This window comes from Microplitis mediator, chromosome 7 (assembly GCF_029852145.1).
Source record: "Microplitis mediator isolate UGA2020A chromosome 7, iyMicMedi2.1, whole genome shotgun sequence".
Taxonomy (NCBI): Eukaryota; Metazoa; Arthropoda; class Insecta; order Hymenoptera; family Braconidae; genus Microplitis; species Microplitis mediator.
The window spans coordinates 8,885,458-8,903,190 of NC_079975.1; the positions used below are offsets into that span (position 1 = coordinate 8,885,458).

Here is a 17,733-nt window from a genome sequence, read left to right on the forward strand (position 1 = left end):
ACTATTTTCACTATATCACGTAGTAATATTTCTGATTTATTGAAAAATCTTCTATTTTATTTAAATATATACAATGAAAATAATAACTTAAAAAACTAGGTCCATCAGGAAATTTATAATTTCAAGTTTGAAAATTCCAACTTGTTTGATATTTTGTACTTGACAGCATGGTAATTTTATCAAAAATCTTTAAGTTTGAGCTCGCTCGGAAGTATCTGACTCTTTTCGTTCATTCTAGTACTCATAGGTTTTTTTTTTAATTTGTTACCTTCGTTTTATTTTTTACGAATATTTTACCAAATATTCTAATTTCGCATAGTCAGTTAAGATACAGCGGGTAAAAATTTCTAAAATAAAAGTTAATCTGTAGTTTTGTGAAAATTACAATGCACATTATAAATTCCGTTCAATGTATTTGCAAAATTTTTATTTTATGGGTAATTTTTCAATATTTAAAAAAAAAAAATACCATAAAATTTTTTGAATGTATATGATGAGTTTAAAATGTAGCCGAATTTTATGTTCTACTGATAAAATACATTTTTTTTCTAATTAATATTTTCAAGGGCCTTATCTTACTTAGCCCTTTCAAAATACAACCAATTTAATTCCAAGGCCGATATATTTCCAGAACATATTAATTAAGTTTTTTTTTTTTTAATATCAATTTAAAAACGATTAAATAGTAACCCCTGTCGTTGCTACTGACAAATTTAAAGTTAAATTATACACGCAAGGATTTTATCGCGGCCTTATCTAAAAAATAATAAATTACTTAAATTATATATTTAAGCTGAAACTGCTCTGGCTACACTGTAAAAAGTTTTTGGACTCAGTGTAGTGTAGATAGCTCGGTGTAAAAAATTTTGGTGTAAAACTTTCACCAAATATCATGTCAAATTTAGCAGTGTGAATTATAAAGTTTTACACCGACTAGCATCATATAAATGTGTAATTCATGATCATTTTGCGTCAAGAAAAATAATCATAAAAATATTGAATGCTCATTAATCAAAATTATAACGAGAAACACAGAATGGTGTAAAAAAAGAATATTACACCGTGTTAAAATTACACGGATAGATAATTAACACCGAGGATTTTTCACACTGTGATTTCACACTACACGGTCGTGTAAAGTTCTCAGGGTCCATTTTTACACCAAAATTTTTTAAGGTGTACTCGTGTAAAAAAATGATTGTTCATAACGAATTTAGATATAAATTTCATCTCGAAACTCAGATGGTGACACAAATATGACTCATCATGAATTTGTATTAACAACTTTAATCACGTCAAAATTTATGACTCAGTAAAATTTCAATCCAAGTTATCCGAAGTTCATTCACTAAATTAATTTTACAATCGAAACTGACTTACGTAAATCAAGTACTTAATAGAAGAAGTTTATTGGTAATTTCTGAATCGATAAATTTGACAAAAGGTTTAATTCAGTAAAAATTCAGTCAAGTTTCTATCCAAGTCATCCCAAGTCCAATTCAAAGACGTAATAAATTAATTTTATAATTAATACTGATTTACTAGACGAAAAGTTGGAGTAAATTCATGATCAAAGTCATATATTTGTGTCGCGATCTGAGTTTCGTCATGAAATTCATTATGAACAAAAATTTTTTTTTACACGAGTATGTTATAATCACCTATTTAGCAAATAGAATCTGTTCTTTCCCTCTAAAGAGACACAGTAGCATTTTCGTACTCTATATCGAAAAAAACCCACACGGAAAAAAAATTTTTTTTGACCACAAGATAAGATAACTTACGGCAACCAAATTCTGCCTTAATATACGGATAACGAAGCATTCGTTGGAATTACAATGTAATGCTAGCAAATTACGACTCAAATTCATTTCTTACTATAACAAATTAATTTGTTACCGTAAGCTAATCATGTTTGTCATTATAAAAAAATCTTTCGTTATCCTATCTTTTGTTATCAGGACGGAATTCGTTTTTTCCGTGCATACTTAGGGAAAATACTACCGTGTCTCTTGATTATGCCGAAAAATATTTATTAATTCATACAATTGTATATAAAAGATTTAAAAAATATTATCTTTCACATGATCAGAGCTATGAAATCTCTTTCGTTCCTGATGCTTCTGATGAATCTCAGCACATCTTACTGCTGTTACATCTTTCCAAAAGGTTAAATAATAAAAAAAAACTAAAATAAATAAATAAAGTAGTACGAAATACTCTCTTGAACAAAATTCAATTTAACACTTGACTTTTCTGTTACAGAAATCAAGGATCCTTGCCGTAACCTCAATTGTTCGCTTGGCTCTCAATGTGTAAGAAGCAGAGATGGTACTGAAGCGAAATGTGAGTGCCTCAAGAGTTGTCCAAATCTCGGCGATCACGAGGGATCTGGACCAGTTTGTGGCACTGATGGAGTTGATTACCCAAATGTTTGTGAGCTCAACCGTTTAGCCTGTACCAACAATGTTAATGTCACCGTAGCTTTTCGTGGAAAATGCGGTGAGAATTTTATTTTTAGTAATTATAAAATAATTATTTATCTTTTATTGTCTTTTTATTTTTAAATCTTACCCTGTACTTATACAACAGTTTAATTTTCAAATTAATGAAAATTTTATTCTACGTGATATTATAACCCCTGGTTTCTCGTTTGAAACACGGTTGTATCGTCGTCAAGACCACCGCAATTTCATCACACTTTATATCGTTTTTTTTTTTACGGTCGACCTCCCAGTTCCTTGCAAAATTTAATTTCAACAATTTTCTCTCCTTACGCTTTTCCAAGTACACAAACACTAGGTCTTAAGTATTACCCTAACTTTTTACCCTTTTATACTTGGCTTTAAACTTAAAAGAATATTGTTATCAGTTATAATATATTGGTTCATAATTATCTATTTACTAACAAAAAAGTTTGTTACTAAAAAACATTTATGGGTTAATAAACGTTAACGCGTATTAAAATTTAAAACCTTTTAGTAAATATATGAGCCAAAATAAACAACAATAATGTGTTAGATGTACAATATTCAATTTTTTCAGGTAAATTTCATGGAAATCGAACTATTGTATTATTTGTCCACATAGTAAAATTTTGTCGTAATATGTCTCAATTAGACGAATAGGTTCTAAAAATAGCATTAGTTTATAAATTTATATCGGGGTAGAGACTCTTGTCATCAATTTCTTACAAAATTTTGAGGGTCCCAAAATTTTTTTAGGAATTCCTTAGTGTACTCAATATTCTGTTGACCACAAAAAATTCAAATCGTGTCTTCTTCGCTACACTCAGAGAATTTTAGGGTATTTTTTACGTAAAAAATTTCTAGAAAAATTACTATACCCGTGAAAAATGGATTAGATCTACATAGATCTAATTTGTTTCATTTTTGAGACCTGCGAATATATATGTAGTTCTAAGTAGATCTACCCAGGTCAACGTAGACACACTTTTTTTTATGTATCATTGGATTTATGTCGATCTATATGGGTATATGTAGATCTAATAATGCATAAAAAAGTGTATCTACGTAGACCTGAGTAAATCTCCATAATGTAACAAATTAGATTTACATAGATCTAATAACATTTTTCACGGGTAGTAATAGTCGCACGAGGGCAGTATGGAATCACGGTAAAAACGACCGATAACATCAACGTTTTTAAAAATACATCGAACAGAATTTACAATATGCATTGTCATTTTCACAAAACAACAAAATAAATATTTACCTAGAGATCGGAACGTTCTTCGCGCAACGAAAATGAAAAAAATTTATGTAATTTGTCTACTTAGGGGTGACTTAAGGGGTAATTGGGGGTTGCCTGCAAGTATCGGCTGCCATACTAGCACCTATGTATGCAAAACATTTCAAAAATCTAGATCCAGTAGATTCTTTACTTTTCATTTCGTTTTTTTATTTTCGTTCCGCGAAAAACTTTTCGATCTTCAGAGACATGATAAAATTTTATTTTGGGAATTTCTACTAACTGCATCGTAATTGATTATGCTAAATTATAATATTTAGTAACATATTAATTCATAAAAAATAAAATATAATGTAGATGTTAAAAAAACCTACAGTCTATGATTGTTAGATGACATTTTTCCGCTTTAATTTATTGTTATGAGTTAATAATAATAAATCCAAAGTGAATACACGAAAAGGTGAACTTATCGGTGCTACACAGTAAAAAAAGATCCGTCAAAATCAACACATCTCGTGTGTAAAACGAACGTCTTACACTTATTTATGTGTTATTTTAACATGTTGTGAGTGTCAAAAAAAGTTACATACTCATTTGTTAAAAGTAAAAATTTTCCAAAAATTCTTTTGTGATGGCCGACATTATTTTTAACATATTTTGTGTGTTGATTTGACAGTAACTTGCGACAGTTTAAACAAGATAAATACTGTGTGTTTAATTGACACACAAAAGTGTTAAAAATTCAACACAGAATTTTAACGTACGCTTTTTTTACACTTTGACGATTCGTTTTTTACTGTGTAGTGTTTTCAGCGATTGAACTGGGATAATACGATTAGGAAGAAATCTGTCCCAAGGATGAGAATACTTCGTATTTTATGTTTAGTTAATCAAAATAGATGTCCTAAAGTTATTATTTAATTCTTGATTAATTAAAATCCTTAAATTTTTTTAAATAATTTATGAACTTATCATTTTCTTACTTCTATCAGGCATTGAAGGATAAAAATAAGTTTATTAGTAACTAATTTTATTAAATTGTTGTTATTTTACAATGAATCAACAAGTAGATTGCAATGAAACTGCTGAATATAAAATGATTTAATAACATTAATAATATTAATAGCATTGAAATTCATATAGGAATAATTTAGTAAATTCAAACAAATTTTCGTTTACCTAACCTAATATATCTATAATATGCATCGTGTATGTAAATCTCATTTTACTTGTATTCAATAGAATCAGTAGTTAATATAAACGTTTAATCGAACAATATGATAAAAGTTAATTAAAGATTATCAATTAATTTTTTTTTATTTCTTAATGATCGTGTTAACTTAACAAAACGAATTTATTTTAAATTTTATTATTTAGAATATGAAATTAATTGTAGAAAACCAAAATATTGTTTTTTTTACCCGATTGTCGGCTTTAAACTTTTTTATTTCGTTATTGTCATAATAATAATAAAATATATACAGTATGCAAATATATCTTAACAATAATAATCCTAAAAATGAATTAAATGAAAATATTCCTGTAGAAAAAATTTTCATTTTGAAATAGTCGCGCGGAAAAATTCCAGTCTGTAAATATTTAATATAGTAAAATATTTGATGTCTTGAGTCACTTCGAAGTTACCAAATTTTATGTAAGATGAAATAGTCTTGAGACACAAATTTTTTTTTTAGATTATTAAATAACATTTTTTCTTTCCGTTTTTTTTTTTTTTTTTTTAATATTTAGCGGTGAAATTACGGTTCAGGAGGTAAACTCTTGTATCAAAATAGTTTATGAAAAGTATAATAATATGTAAAGAAAATATGTAAAAATGTATAAAAAAATTCAAAAGTGCACACCCCAAACGCTCATATGATAATTCGATTAATTCTTTTTTTTTCAATTATTATTTTCGTATTATATACTCACTTATTCTGTTCTGCCCAATATTATTTTTGCTTTGATTGCTCAAAACAATTAATAAAATATTTAAAAAAAAAAAATAACAATTCATATGAGTTAAAAAAAAAATTGAATTAGCCGCGTTTTCTTCATAGAAATTACCGTGGTGGCGCTACTTGGTAGAATACGCAGTAACAACAGTCAACGAAAAAAAAAAATGGCTACAGAGTTCGCTTACATGTCAAACTACCGGTTTTAGAAATAATGGTTTGTTAAAAAAAAAATGCGAAAAGGATTACAGAAGTGATTTTCGTTAGAAATTGATTATGCATAATTCTGAAAATAGTAAAAAAAAAATTAGGTCGTTTCGTCAACTCGTTCCCGGGATATCTGTGCCACATGTTATGATGTTATTTTTGAACCACATACTAAAAGACCACAACATCATTTTTGAATGAATGGACTTTTTCTTTACTATAATACGTATTACGGATCTTAATACAAGCAATATATTTATTTATTAATTTTTTCTCTTAATATTAATATGCTTTTCATAATATTTTAGTGCGGTATAAAAATAAGAAACACGATCTAACGTAAGTCGCGTGACCTTGACAGATCGATAGTAAAGTCTAGCCTCTCCGCTTCGCATTCGAAGTGTGCAATATATTTTGATATATTAACTATTGTAATATCAACATTTTTCAAAACAAATTTGTTTCAAACTTAAAAAATTTTTTTAACAATTTACTTTCATCCATAATTTGAACGAACAATTTTTTACCAAATTTTTTTGAGGTTATTTTTTCGCAAAGATATTGAGAAAGAATATATTTATAAATATATAGACTTTTTTTTTGCAAGATTCAGTAGCCATACCATCAGAAAAATATAATTCTTTGAAAATTATATTATTGTTGGTTTCAAACAACAAAATAATCACATTGAGTAATTTTAAAGTAATTAAAGCATTTATTTATTCAGAAATATTTACATTATTTTTTTAAATTCTTCTGAATAAATACATTTAGTTAATTACATGCATACTTTTATCGAGTTCATGGTAAAATATTAATTTGTACAATTTCCATATTTTGTTTATGATAATTAAAAAGCTTACTCCATTATTACAATATATATACAATCTGTTGTTTTGTATAATCAAATATAAAAGCAGTATTTATAAACATTATGTAGTATAAAGATTTTTTTGCTTTATATCTTATTGTCGATTAAAATTAAAACTCATTAATGAAACAATCTTTAAAAGTATTTTATTAACTAATTTACGAATGATGAAACAAATTAACGATTAAATTGAAAAAAAAAAAAAAAAAAGCATTTGTTACATTAATAGTTTTATAAAACAAAAAAAAAATAGTTATTTATCTAAGCATAAATATAATGACGTAATTTCTTTTATATTCATTTGTTGTCGCGTTGACGAGTACAAAAATATAATAAGATAAAATCACAAAAGTACGAATTTAACTTTCAAACGAGGACGGGAATACTGAAATAGTTAAAGATTAAGATATTCTATACTCGACATTATTACTATTTATGTATAATAAAAAGTGAATGGTTAAGGAACAGTCTAAATGTGTTTTATTACATTCCAGGACGTACTAAAAGTTTTTGAACGTTATCATATTTAGCTATAAATATATTTTAAAACATATTCACACTAAGATTTTATCATAAATTTAAAAAAAAAATTGTTTTCATGTATTCTAAACTTTTGATGAGAAATAAATATGAAAATTATACGAATGAATAAAACTTCACTAACGATAAATTTAAATACAAAGTTAACGTTTTTAATCAAACGCATCTAAAAATAAATTTGTTTTTATAAAGAATTAAATAATGAAACATAAAGTAAAAGACTTATTACCCGTTCACTTTTCAGGGGGTGAGATCAAACCGCATAAATTGATAAATGAAATAAAAAATATTTTTTTTTGGGGTTTAAAATATTAGATAATGAAATTTTAATTTGAAGACTAATGTTGATAGTTAATTATTATTAATTTTTTAAATGAGATCGTTGGGTGTATCTATAGTAGTACACTAAAAGTTGTAATGTCCCATTACTCGATCAACAAATGGCCTCATATTCGCTCAAACACAATATCAATTGAACCATGACAAATTTATTGACTTAGAGAATAATTTATAAAATATATTACTTTATTTAATTTCCACAAATTTAAAATATATATTGAATACCTTATAATTATAACAATTATTGAAGAATTTAACTGAACCTAAATTTAATCACACGAATAAACTTAATTAACATACGAAAAGAATATATATCCGGGCAAATCTGGAATATGTCCATAGATGCAACATATATATAAATATATGCCTCATATATGCAGATTTGCCCAGATATATCCGGATATATATTTTTTTCGTATGGGAAAGTAAAGACCTTGCTTAAAAATCGGATAGATTCTTAGAGCTGTATGTATAAGGCCCTATACTTAACTATAGCACTTTTCATAGAACTCATTCATTCTTATAAAATTTCTATAGGAATTTTTGAGAATCTAATGGATTTTATTAGATTTTCTAACCAGGGGAATAGCCGGCTCAGCTTGATTTTGAAAACAGCTAGTTAATTTGAATTTATATTAAATCAGGAGACACGGTAGTGTCTCGCGCCAAGTACACGTTCAAACTGTATATGTGTGAAGTGTCATGGCGCGAGCCTACCGTGTATCTATACCGTAGACATAGTGGTTATAAAATACTTTGATATGTCATATTCTAATATATTTAAATTCACAAATAATTATTTATCATGAGTGTAAAATTGAGAAATTCATAAGCATATCGATACTGCCATTCTAATACGTCGTATCCCACAAAATTTGACATTTGCACTTTTTTTTTTTAAATGGAACCATTGTAACAATGTGCAGGTTATGTAAAAATTTTAGAGGTCAAATTGTTTATTTGGTATTTTTAAATAAATATTATAATATTTCGTATCTTACACGCAGACTTTCGCGCATTTTAATATGTCGCATCCCACATTCGCATAGGTTCAGTCACGCTTCATATTTTTAATTTTAAGTTAATTTTAACGAAGCTATTAACGATATAAGTAAAAAAGTAATTACGCATAATTTTTTACTTTTCTTATAGCATATAATTCAAAATTATTTATTCACTACAAATGCCTGTATTTTATGAAAAACATGAAAATAAATTTGTAGGTTATACCAATGTAAACATAATACAAATAATTTTCTTTGCCGACCGTGAAACGTTTTTATCAACTCCTGAAAAATTTCCCAAATGTGGGATACGACATATTAGAATGGCAGTATCGATATGTAGAAAAAAAGGATTACTTGACGCAAGAGAAATTTCGCATTATGAAATGAAAAACAAAATTTCCTTAGGGCTAGAAAAAATTTCTCGCCCCAGAAAAATTTTCGTTTTCAATTTGTAATGCAAAAAATTTTTTCGGGTGAGTAAAAATTTTTTGCACCAAGAACTCCATTTTTTCCTGTGTACAATTTAAAACAATTTTTTTTTTATTTTTAGGATAAACACTAGCATGATATATATGTCTACTTTAGCCACATTTTATTTGAATAAAATATTTTTATAATACAATCCTAAAAAACAAAAAAGACAATATATATATGGACATAACAGAAATTTTATAAACATATATGCAAGGACTCTTTTAATCCGCTTATTCTATCGAATTTTATAAGTGCCCCATATACATTCCTGTTATTAGCATATCTTTACAGAGACCCCTGATGATTATTGTTATCATTATTTTATATTTTTTTCTTTCTACAAGAAACATTCAAACTGCGATGCAAAATAGTCTAGAGAGCTTATGCGCGGTAACAGAGTACGGTGAAAATAAAAAATAAAAAATATATGGAAAGTTCTTTGAAAGCAAGTAGAGAGATTAGTGGTATGACGACCGCGTCACATTTTATACTCGAGGGAGTAGAGAGGGCGAGTGAATCAAAAACAATTGCCTCAAGAGAGTGATGGTGACAGAATTTTAAACGAGCTACGTTATCCTTGGATATGACACTATTATCTCCATCTCACGTTTCATTCTTGACAAATTATCTCTATAACAAAACTCAAAGATCTGTTTCTTTTCTCTTATCGCACTTGCATTATTATCATCCGAAACTAGTTAATGCAGCTGCATTAGAGATAAATAATATTATTTACATTTATATCAAATTATTATTATTATTATTATTATTATCGGGGATTCATATACAACACTGACTAGTAATATATAGGATGACTATACATTTAGTGTTGACTACTGGCCTATTGTGCTACACAAAGTGTAGTAACATCTACTACTGTCGTTGGTTAAAACAACTCCTTGGTAAAAGACAGCTGCGGTTTTTACTACTCCACATCATAAATTTTTATTTTTTATCCTTAATTTATTTATTAAATATATATTAATTGATATTTATTATTTTTCATGGTATTTAAAAAGTTTAAAAAATTTAATTTATATCATATTGTTCGCACAAAGAGTTTTTAAAAATATTAAATTTGATTTGTAAATAATTAATTTGAAATGTCACACGCACAAAATTTTTGAAGTAGATTTTTTTTTCCATACGTCATGATATTTTTTTTCATTTAAAATTGTCTTTATGACAAATTAATTCTTGTATTACCAACATAGTTTCATTGAATATTAAGTTTTTGTTGATATAAAAAAATGTTGGAAAATCCAAAATTGCACACCTCAATCGCTCATTTTATTTTTAATCATTACTTTTATTTATTTGGTTTTATTATGAATTTTTATTCAACTTTTAAATTATTAATTTGATTTTTTTATTTCTTAATTCCAGTTTAATTTTTTTTTTTTTTTCTATTAAAATTTTATTTAAATATCCCGCGTTTTGTTGTAGATGTCGCTTTTTTTTTCAATCCTACTGTTTTACGCTAGTGCTGCTGTCAGTAGTTGATGGGGAGAAAAAAAGAAAAAAAAATTTACTTTTGTAATAATAACAATAGTAAAAATAAAAATGGCCGCTAAATTTTTCGTGAATAATCAGTCTTACGTTTTTGATTAATTACAATTAAACTAAAAGGATTTAGACAGTAATTTTCAATAGGGTTCTTGTGATAAAAAATACAAAGATAATAAAAAAAAAAGTTAGGCCGATTATCTGTGTCTATCGAGACTTATTTGGTTTACTAAGTTTCATACACGAAAATTGATAACTCGTGTCACTGGGATTAAAATAATTTATATTTAATGAATGGAATAATTAATCGACTTAAGATTGGGTCGAAATTATTCTTTAATAAATTGTCTTCGTGTTAGTATACAATTTGACCCATTTTATTGTAATTAAAAGAGTATAGCGAAAATTTAATGTGAGTGAATGAGTCAAAAAATTTAGAGCGACCATAAAGCACCCGCTTTCGCGCTTGAGGTGTGCAATACAAGCACCTAATTTTAAATGTTAGAATTCACACATTCAAAGATGTAGTAATTATAACTACAATTGTGGAGCTAGTACAACCACACAGTGGGGTAAAAAAGTTGAAGGTGGCGCTGTTGTTTTCGTTTGTCAGTCTTTTTACTCCACATTGGAGTAGATTTTACAAATTATGTGATATTGTGTACTAAAAACATAGTAATACCAAAAAATTCTTATAAAATTGTGTGGTTAAAGAAACCACAGGATGAGTTTTCCATACTACCTTGAGTAGTTACTGAGCCTACAAACTTTTACCCCAGTCGAATAATAAATAGAACTACTAAAGTAGAGATTAATCTTATACAGTGTCATTTATGCTACTCCATTTGTCGATACGATGACCACAAAGTAGTTCAATTATTACTAGTTTAGTGTGGTAAATTTCACTCCAGTATTTCTTTACGTGTATCCTAATTTTCGATTTATAATTAATTATAAACAATTATTACAAACTGAAATTAAAAATTTCATTAGATGACTGATCATCAAAGGTTGTACTACTAGAGCTAGCAAGAATCATGATCGAGTTTAGTCGCTCTACTGGAGAGTAACTTAAACTATCCCCAAGAAACACCACTGTTACTCCTTTCACTTGCTCTCATTTTATCTCCTCTCTCTTCATGAAACTTGCTTCGTCAGCCCGACCCCATCTACAAACGGGAAACGGAATTCAACTTCCTTCCTTTCGTAGCGAAGATTAATCTCGACGCGATACCGGAACAACTCGACCCAATCTCACCACTGAAACCCGTTATGCTTCCGTCTCTTGCTAGCTCTTGGTTTCTTTTAGATCCTTACTTTATTTTTTTTCTTCGCCGTCTACTCTGAAAACCCTGTAGTCACAGATTTGAGTTTTAATTCAACAGGAACGACGCCGACATTCGGGCGCCTATTAACCTCTTTCAGTTTGAAAAGAATTTCTGTTGCTGATACCTCTCTCAAAATAACAATAAACTTTTATCAGTAGTTACAATCTCAAGTGATATTGTTAGATTGTTGATAGCTCAATAAACATGTCGTGCCTCGTGATATTAGTAGTCTCACTATAGTTAATAAACATTATTAATATTTACTTGTAGATCCTTGTAGTGCTGTCGAGTGCTCGGAACCAGAGGTCTGTCAACTGGACGCTTCACGACAGCCGGCCTGTCACTGCGGCGAACAATGTGGTCTTGAATTCTCACCGGTCTGTGGTAGCAATGGCAAGACTTACTCTAATGAATGCAGCCTAAGACAGGAATCTTGCAGATCTAGATTACCCCTGAGAAAGATCTACACTGGTGTATGCAGTTCTGGTAATAATTATACTGTTATATTTCATACTATACTTTATATGTTTCATATGTGCATTAATTATGCTTTAAATATATGTTTTAATAACCACATACACATGTCTCGAGTAAACTAACCGCAATTATTTGATGATATACTTCATTAAAACTTGGGGAGAAAATTAATTTGTCGATGCACAGGGTAGAAAATTTGCTATCTGTCACTAAACAGTATTGCGACAATCACGATACTCTGTTAGCTATACTTCATATATATTGAAAGCTTTAGTCTGCCGTATCGCGATTATCAGGATTCAGACGAACGGATCCTGAATCGTAAGATAGTATTACTATGATAGCGATTCCGTTTAATTATAATAACTATCTATAGATAAATGAGACTTTACAATTTATCTAATTTATATAGATAGATGGTACTCATAAAAATTTTAAGGGTGAAATAGATTAATTTCTATCTTAAACATTCAACCCAATTGTATTTTAAATTGAAGGTAATAATTGACACTGGCTTCAAAATTTTCATCAGCTTTTCCAGATTCTATTCTATTAATTTATTTTTCACCCAATCGTCTATTACGCTGCCAATAATTAATTATTTAATAAACAATCACTGCATAATCACTTCGCATTTGTACGTCAAAAAAAAAAGCAAGTGGGTTTAGGGACTTGGATATGAGTGGTGACGCTTGAGACGTGAATCGCGATTATCACGATCCTGTTCGCTACGGTAAGGAAACGTTAACTGACGACCGCTGTACATTTTAGTATATTTGCATTACCGTAAAATCGTTATGATAATTCAAGTTATTAATTTCAAAAGAACTCACATTTTTATAAGTCCTTTTGGCTATAGGCTCTGATAAAACAAAACGATTTACTCAATTATGAATTTATACCTATGTAGTATTAAAACTGAATTCTTTTGAATCGTTGTTTTCAATCAGGGGAACCCATACAAAGTCGCCGAGCTTCGAAATTTTCCCATAGATCGACCGATGCCTGGTTTTCAATAATTGGCTAATAAATGGCTAACTGGCCCGTGCATGGTAAATCATTGGCAGTCATCTTTTTGCTTATAAAAACGGCACACAGTTAACCGCCGTTCGTTGACCAACGGTTTGATCGAGTGCTTTTGATACCAAGCTTTGGCCGATGATTGATTGCCACGATTGGCCAATACTTGCGACTGCCATGCTTGGCATACCGTTATCATCCGATATTTAGCCGATCTTCGGCCGATGCTTGAAAATTGGCAGCCATTCACGACCCAGTAATGGGCCGATTCTTTTTTTTTATGGGGGAGCTTCCTATAGCCAAAGTAGCATATGATTTTTTTTTCATTGCCAATCGTTTGGCAGACTTATTTTAGACCTAAAATTTGAAAAAAAAAAAAAAAATGGAAGCCTAAAGGACGTATGACTTAAATTATACACCTTTTTGGCTTTCAAAAATTTGTTTTTCTCAATTTTGAACCTTAAATAATTCTCTAAACCGGTTTGTAATAAAAAAAAATTATCCGCCCTTTTGGCTCTAGGAAGCTCCTTACAGCCAAAAGGGTGTATAAAAATATAAGTCATTTTGGAATTAGTAACGCGAAGTATTTCGAGTTTCATTAATATCAATATTAGTATCGTGAAAAAGATATAACAGTTTAGTAACAGTCACAATACTACTTTAGCAATCCATTGAATAGCTACCACCACAATATTTTTTTATTCTTTCATGTGCAATAAAATTTGACTATATGTGAACGCATCTGCGCTTGAGTAAATGAAGCTTCATGGATGTGTGGATTATGAATATAATATAATTTTAAATGTTTTTTATTTTTGTTATTGATTTCAGGTATCAATCCATGCGATGGTGCCAAATGTAGTGAAGTCGAGCAATGTGCAATCGACCGTTATGGCATCACGAAATGTGAATGCGGGCCAGAATGTGAGCCAGTAATGAAGCCAGTCTGCGCCAGAGGCGGTATTACATACAAATCTCTCTGTGAGCTCAAAAGGCATGCTTGCCTAACTAAGAGTAACATTGAGGTCGCATATACGGGTACCTGCGGATCTCAAGGAGCATGTTCTGAAAAGGCAAGACAGATATTATAGCACATTCACATTCACTAGCTTATTTTCTCATCACTTTTTTTTTTTTCTTTTTTTTTTTTAATTCATGACAAGAAAAATTCTGTAACATTGAGTGTTTCATATAGAATAGAATAGTCTTTAGGGGTAGATAACTGCAGTGTCGTGTACTCAATATACAGCACTAATCTCAAAATTACTAACATGTCAAATGTTGAATATTAAATATAATCTCACAACTATTTATTTTTTACGATACTGGAGTTAGCTGACGACTAATAATTTTTGGATCGTTGTCAAAACGATAATTTAATCAAAAAAAATATTTAGAAAAATTGCACCTATAGATTTTTTAATTTTCTACACGTGCATTTTTTATTTTTGTAGTTGATTTGTTGGAAAAAAAATCCGAAAATTTTTAATTGTCTGCTAACTTCTGGATCATTATTTTTTGTCAAACTAAAAAAAACTTTTCTGCTATTATTAATTTTTAATGATATATAATGTCATAATGAGTAATGATAGGACAATAGTTCACTTCAAAAAATTTTTTAAATGATTAAATACAAGTTACTTTCATCATAACCACGAAAATTTATAAATTTTCATAAAAAAAAAAAATAAATACTTAATTCGTTAAAAATCGACTGGATAAAAACTAAGTTCTATAAATAATTCTTATACTTGCATTGATATCATAGATTAAATATGATCATTTACTTACTGCATTTTGAATATTGATTTTTAAATTAAAATAATTTTATTGTCAGTCACTTAATTTAAATTCATATTAAATTATAAAATACTTTGATGTCATATTATAATATATTTAGATTCACAAATAATTAATCATCAATCATAATTTTTTTATAAAAATTATAGAAACGCATTAATCAGATAAAGTGAGCGACTAATGGCACTAATCGGCTTTAGGGTCTTTTACCTTGCGTTAAATCCTTAAATTACATGCAATCTAATATCATAATTTTAATTCATCTATCTAATTATTTGATCTTTATTTTTACTATTTAAATTTTAATGAAGAAACTTATGAGTTTTAATAATACAGACATAAATTTTTTTTCCAAAAGTGCACTTTAATAATTAGGAGTGAATTCGCAGTGATTACAAATTTTATTTCAATCCAAATCCATTCCGTCACTCGGTTCCGGAGTAAAAAAAAACTCACTCCGCATACGGAGTAAATGGAAAGTTCGTCTTTTTAGCGGAGTGGTCTAGATCTTATTTCAATCCACATTCACTCCGATTCTGAGTTTTGATATTAAAATAAACTCCCCTTTGGAGTAAATTTCACTTCGAGGGGAATAAATAAATAAATAGTCATCCGCTCCGCAATCACTCTGGATTTAACCCGCGTTCACTCCGAAAATTTTTTACAGTGCGTAAAACAAAAAAAAAGTAATAATGAATTTTGTATAATTATTCGCTCTAGAATATTTTCAATACAGTTACCTAATTTCCATTGAAATTCAACAAATTTCTGGATAAAATTTACTGAAATTCCAGTCTAAAGTTTGTGAAATTCAGCAAATTTTTAGTTAAAGTTTATTCAATTTAACTGAGAAAAATTTTAAAATAAAAAAAATTGGCTTGACAATAAAAAAAAATGTAACTGTAAAAAAATAACAAAAGTTGAGAATAAAGTATTTCGTGACGATATTTCTAAATAAAATAAAGTACAGTAAAATCAATATTACAGATTCGCGCAGATCCGTTTATTTAAAAGCTATAAAGTTTTTTCAAAAATAATATTACTTTGCTAACAATAGAATATATACATAGATACATTTTAGATTGAACTTTATTTACTGGCTATCGTTCGTTTGTATAACGAACTCTACAATTCAGGAATTAATTAAATAAACTGCTTTAAAAGTCATGAATGAATTTTGAGATTATTATGCCAGGTCTAATTAGTAAAAAGTCGGGATTAACACAGTATATATAGATATAAACAATAAATAATTATGATTTTGAATAATATCCCGCAAATGTAGTTTTATCAAAGTCATACCATGTATTCATAACAAGCAATTGAAAGGTCTGCTTTATTACCCACCTCTTATAACACGTGAATAAAATCAGAGACTTGAATCAAATTTTTTTTCACAAGTACCAGAAATGCAACGTGACTTGGAAGCTCTATTCGACATCATATACTTGATTCTTCTCTGTTTAGATATTTTTTATTTTCCTCATACTTTTACACTTTTTTCCTGTTCCTGATATGCATACGTATATATTTATGTAGATCTTTGAACTTGCATGGCTATTGATACATTTAAAACTGAATTTTCTATAAACAGATTTGTCAGTGGGGAGCAATATGTGCGGAAAATGGGGATACTGCTATCTGTGAGTGTCCTACTTGTACAGTAGAATTCAATCCCGTGTGTGGCGACGATGGAATCAGCTATGGGAACGAATGTAAACTCAGATTGGAGGCTTGTCAACATCATAGAGAGATCAAAGTACTTTATCAGGGTCTCTGCAGTAAGTATATATAATTAATTAAAAAGTATAAAAGTTTATTAATAAAGCTCTAATTGGATTATTATTATCATATTCACGTTACAAAAAATAACAAACCAATAACAGAATAAGAAGAAAAAAAGTATTTGGAATATCCAAAAGTATGCACTTCAAACGCTCATGTAATACTTTGAGTAGTCAATTTACTTTTATTAATTACTGAACCACGTATTTCTTTTTAAGCTAAAAAAAGTTTTATCTGATTAATTAACACGAAATATTTTTTGACAGTACGGTACTGACAGCTCGTATTTAAATACCGAGGAAAATAATTAAATAACTAATAGTAAAAATAAAAAAAGGAAACTAACCTAATTATAATTAAACATAAATAATTATTTTTAATTTAATTTGAATACTCTGCTAGGTGTCGTCTATAGTTTTGCTTCAGTTAAAAAATTTTGTTCACGACAAAAATAGCTGTTTTCAGTTTGCACCATTAGGTGTTTCATTAAAAATGATAAAGTCCCGAGTAAAAAAAAAATAGCTACAGTATGTGTTTATTTATATATAAAACCGCCGGTTTTAAAAATAATGATTGCTTACACGGAAAGAAAATTATGGGAACTTTTGCTATGCATTATGAAAAAAATTTTTTGATCATAAAGCACTCTTTGATGCTTCGCATCATGAGTCGTGCAATAGTTCCCATGATGGTAGATGAATTGTAACCATACT

At 28.5% G+C, this 17,733-nt stretch overlaps 1 protein-coding gene across 11 annotated transcripts in view; it reads left to right on the forward strand.

Annotated features, from left to right (window-relative positions):
- LOC130672312 (agrin-like) overlaps positions 1–17,733 on the forward strand; it is a 448,227-nt gene that overhangs the window by 393,867 nt on the left and 36,627 nt on the right. For all 11 annotated transcript variants that reach the window (XM_057476817.1, XM_057476818.1, XM_057476815.1 and 8 more), the window contains 4 exons: positions 2,266–2,502; positions 12,209–12,424; positions 14,267–14,508; positions 16,830–17,016. In XM_057476817.1, the coding sequence (XP_057332800.1) occupies positions 2,266–2,502; positions 12,209–12,424; positions 14,267–14,508; positions 16,830–17,016 (882 nt within the window). The remainder of the gene's footprint in view (positions 1–2,265; positions 2,503–12,208; positions 12,425–14,266; positions 14,509–16,829; positions 17,017–17,733) is intronic.